The 4203-nt window shown below is 39.0% G+C and overlaps 1 protein-coding gene across 1 annotated transcript in view; it reads right to left on the bottom strand.

Moving 5' to 3' along the window:
• LOC118744051 (protein mono-ADP-ribosyltransferase Parp16) overlaps positions 1-931 on the bottom strand; it is a 14245-nt gene extending 13314 nt beyond the window's left edge. Inside the window, exon 1 of the mRNA XM_036476809.1 lies at positions 48-931. Within this exon, the coding sequence (XP_036332702.1) occupies positions 48-931 (884 nt within the window). The remainder of the gene's footprint in view (positions 1-47) is intronic.
• Positions 932-4203: the final 3272 nt, after the last annotated feature.

Raw genomic sequence — 4203 nt, 5'->3', positions numbered from 1 at the left:
CGCGTTTTTCCTCCGGCTCGTCATCGTCTGGGAAACGGCTGCCATAGAAAAGCAAGTAGCGCACGCGCACCAACTCAGGCTTGCGTATCTCGATTAGCGAGTTCAGGGCGTTGGTGAACACATAATCCGGATGGCTGTCGAATTCGCAAAGCGCCACGCACGAAATCATCGAACCACAGCTGGATGCACCCCAACCGGCACCGTTTGGACTCTCCTGCAGTGCGACGTTCAAGTCTGTGGTCAATTTTAAGGGCGCATCTACATCGTCGCCAGCATTCTCCGTGTTTGGCGGTTGCTGTTTGCATGCATCAGCTTGAGTCAACATTGCAAAGAAGCTATCGAGGCGGTTGCCATGAAATGCTAACTTCGGTGGTTCCTCAATTTCGACGCTCGTTGGCTCCTCATGTATGGCTTCGTGTATCAGCGGCATGTTGCAGACCCTGAACACGTGCGTAGGCCTTGGTAGCTGTTCACTCTGGCACATGCTGCTGAAAATCACATCGAACTCATTTTCATCCACCAGATTCAACATTGGTTCGCGTTGCACAATCAGCACATGATGCAACAGATCCAGTACGTCCGCATCGAATTCCTCGTAATTTTGCTCGACAATATTCTGTAGTACAACACGCAGTTTGGGTGTATCGTTGATGACCGAGATGAGCGCATCGATATCCAGCCCGGCATGCTCGGAGACGAAGCGCGGTGGAAAGGGCTTCAGCTGCGTGTCGTAGCGGTAACTTTGCGCTGCTGCCACGAAGAGCGTCCACTTGGCGTCACAGGCAACAAGATCGGTTTCCAACAGGAATCGCAAGGCGTTTATCTTTGTCAGCATATCTGATGCCATTTGATAGTCGCCATTGCGCGTACCATACGCGTCGTAATGTCCGGACGAGGTGCCATCGCACTCAGATGAAGTTTGCGAAGTCATCTGGGCCGATGCCGGATTGCTGTGGGTTTTTCCTCCGATGCGCTTCGTTTTGGCGTTTGTTTTTGATACTTGAATGGTGTAAAAAATAAATCAATTATAGTTTGTGTTTTTATCCACAGAGCACTTAAATTTTATTTATTTTATTCAGTTTAGAGATATCTGCCAAAAATTCCTGAGGCAAACGGAGAAAAGCTAATATTTTGAACACTGAAAGTCTTGCGTTGAGGCGATTTGTATTTGATTTGTGGTCTTCAATTTATTTCCAGTTGTTTTTGAAAAATCTTTACAAAATACTTTGAGTGAAATATTGGGAAGAGAGAAATGACAATTAAAAATAACGGTAGTTGCTTGATTTTTCCTTTAGAGACAAGTGTAAATAAAACTACCAAGGAGCTAATGGATGACAGACTTTAAAATGAGAAATATTAAGTAGTATCCTTGAGTGGTTTTTAGGTAGGATTTAATTTTTTGTAGTTTAAAAAAATAAAAAATAACAAATAACTAACCACAATTAGGCTTAAGGGGTCAGAGGCGATTTTTGACTACAACAATGCTTTGCTGGTGATTTTCTTATTCAGAAGGGAATGAAACAGAGTAGCCTTCAACAAGGCTTTAACGTTCTGTGATGGCCTTCGGTGGAGAGCTAATTACCTACCAAGGCACATACATAGGTACATGTGTATGTAGCACATTAATGCCTTGCAAAAATACTTTGGACTTTTTTTCTGGTATGGTCTTCTGTATATACATACACTGAAGAGCAAAACTGGAACAATAGAACGGAAAGTTAAGGTTGTGGCAATGTACTTCTTCAGTTTATTTACTTTATGGTAATTCAAAGTTGCATTTCGCCTTACCGAGGTTTAACTAAACGTTTGACCATAAAAATTTTAAAATTCGCATATGGAAACTCAGAACAAAATGACCAAACAAAAATGAACTGGATTGTGCCAGTTTTGCACCCACTTAGTATTTGCTGAATTTTATAATTCAAAGAGGAGTTCTGGCTCATTTCCTGTAATTTTGTAATCAAGGCGCTTGGGATTTTCGATGTGAGTGCTTTAAGTGCACAACCCAAGCAAAAAGAATTTAAAGTTTTTGGCAAAACGGTCAGAAAGCCACGCTATGAAGAAAGAAATCATATCGGCCAAATGTCCGTTTTATGGTTATCTAAACAAGCGATAAAAGGGCGGACCTCAGTCTTCAAGATCAAGAGACCACAAAAAATTGCAATTTGCTATGCTTTGCATATTGGAGGGTCTCTGAATACCAAAAAACTTTGATTCAAAATCAAATCGTTTTTTGTCAGAAACGCATTTTTACTAAGAAAAAACATTGGATTGGTATTATTTTGAAGCGGGAATTTACAAGTTCTTCATAAACGACCACATGATTCCAACAAAATTTACTATTAATTAGGGCACGGCCCTAAATTTTTTAACTCTGAGGATAAAATTAAACGTTTTAAGTCGGAATATTGGTTAAAGTGCATAAAAGCTAAAATATTCAAATTGGTTATGGCCAATTTATTCAAAGTCAAGCAAATGGTAAAATTTTCTGTCGGCTGCAAAACTGGAACAATCTAGTTGCTACGTTTTTTTTTCCAATTTTCTTCTTTATCTGCTTGTATTGATTATTGTTTTTAAGACCTTCTGATGAAATAAACATTGGAAATGTGAATTCCGAAACTAGATTACAAAAAAGTCTTCATATATTGCGAATATATTGCAAGAAAATTCACATTATGTATTACTGTTCCGGTTTAGCTCCTCAGTGTACATACATATGTATTTTTGTGCTATGCGCATATTTTCAACGTTTAAACGGATTTAATTTCCGCGCGTTTTGCCTATTCTCTCCTATCGCTTTTGATGATGAATGTACGTAAGTATTTATATATGTATGTATGTATGTGCATATGTACATCTAAATTTGTTGTATGCAAACTTTTTTTTCGTTTTTGTTGGTAACTGTTGTCAACTTTAACGGGGCGTTGAGCAGCTTCCGTTGCTGCTTATTCGACGACGCTAATCCAGAATAGCAGCAGCTGATAAATGCAGTGGTAAGATGGCGGTGTGCGGAGCAGTTGTGGAGGTTTAATGCCTACCTATGTATGTGTGTATGCATTTTAACACTTCATTTGAAATACTCACGTTCAAGAACACATTTTTACTAGCTTACATATATACATACTAAGGCTCAATACCCAACATATTCTCCATTTATTTTCCGTCAGTCATTTTAGTCTTCAACACCTCATCATTTTTTTTTCCAAACACCTTTCTCGCCGTTCTTATCACAGATTTGAGTACTCTATTTTTCTATTATTCACAAAATTTGTGGTTGTTATGCTTTGTAGTGTTGATTGTGTCCTCACTGTCACATTTATTGCGTAGTGCGAAGCTGTCGTTAATGTCGTTGATGTCGTTCTATGGAATTGTGTTTTGGCGTCTTCATTGGATTTTCCTACGAAATATTTTTAAGGTAAATGCAAGTGTGAGATATTTCTCCCCTCCCCCAGCTGGCTGCCTGCTACTTCTCCATAGCTTTTTTATTTTGCTTTTGCCCAGCTCAACAGCCACTTTGCAAGGTGTTGCCAACATCTTATCAAAAAGCACTTTATCCACTTTATCTTCCCTTCATATCTTATTTCTCCTCTACGCACTTGCCATTCATTCAGGCATTTGCTTGCGTTGGTGCTCTCAGAAAAAAAAAGTGCCACAAAAAATAAGAAATTGATTTTCTTTGATGTTTTGATGAGGAGTTTTTGTAAACTTTTGATGTTTGCCTGGCACTGCGATTTGCCACACTATATCCTCAAAAGAGCCTGCTTCGGCGTAGCACCTTGTTCGCTTTTCTTTTTCAATTTACATTTTAAACGAAATTTAATCCATTTTACGGTTTATGCATTTTTACGCCCAATATTCCGTTCGCACTTTGCTTACGTTTACTTTTGTCATTCACTGTTGTTGTTTGTGTTGCGATTAGTGGGATTTGGAGTTGCTGCTCGAGTATTTTTTAGCGAAATTTAAGTAAACAAACAAATTAACTTTGCGGAAGGGCATTTGTTACGTTGTTACATGTTGTAACGCAATTGTTTCATTCCTGTTAGATTCTTTTGAAAATCTTGAGGACTTGTAGACAATTCTTCTAGGAAATCCACATCAATGACTACGCTTACGATATATTATTTGAAGGGTTGTCAGGGCGTTAGTGACCTAAGGGTGGGTGAAAGGCTTTTATCATCCTTTGGTAATAATTGGAAGAACGAA

Source organism: Rhagoletis pomonella, unplaced genomic scaffold (genome assembly GCF_013731165.1).
Source record: "Rhagoletis pomonella isolate Grant_MI unplaced genomic scaffold, Rhpom_1.0 Rhpom_scaffold_00007, whole genome shotgun sequence".
Taxonomy (NCBI): domain Eukaryota; kingdom Metazoa; phylum Arthropoda; class Insecta; order Diptera; family Tephritidae; genus Rhagoletis; species Rhagoletis pomonella.
Note: the sequence above shows the minus strand (reverse complement) of the source record. Positions and strands in the feature narration are given on the sequence as shown.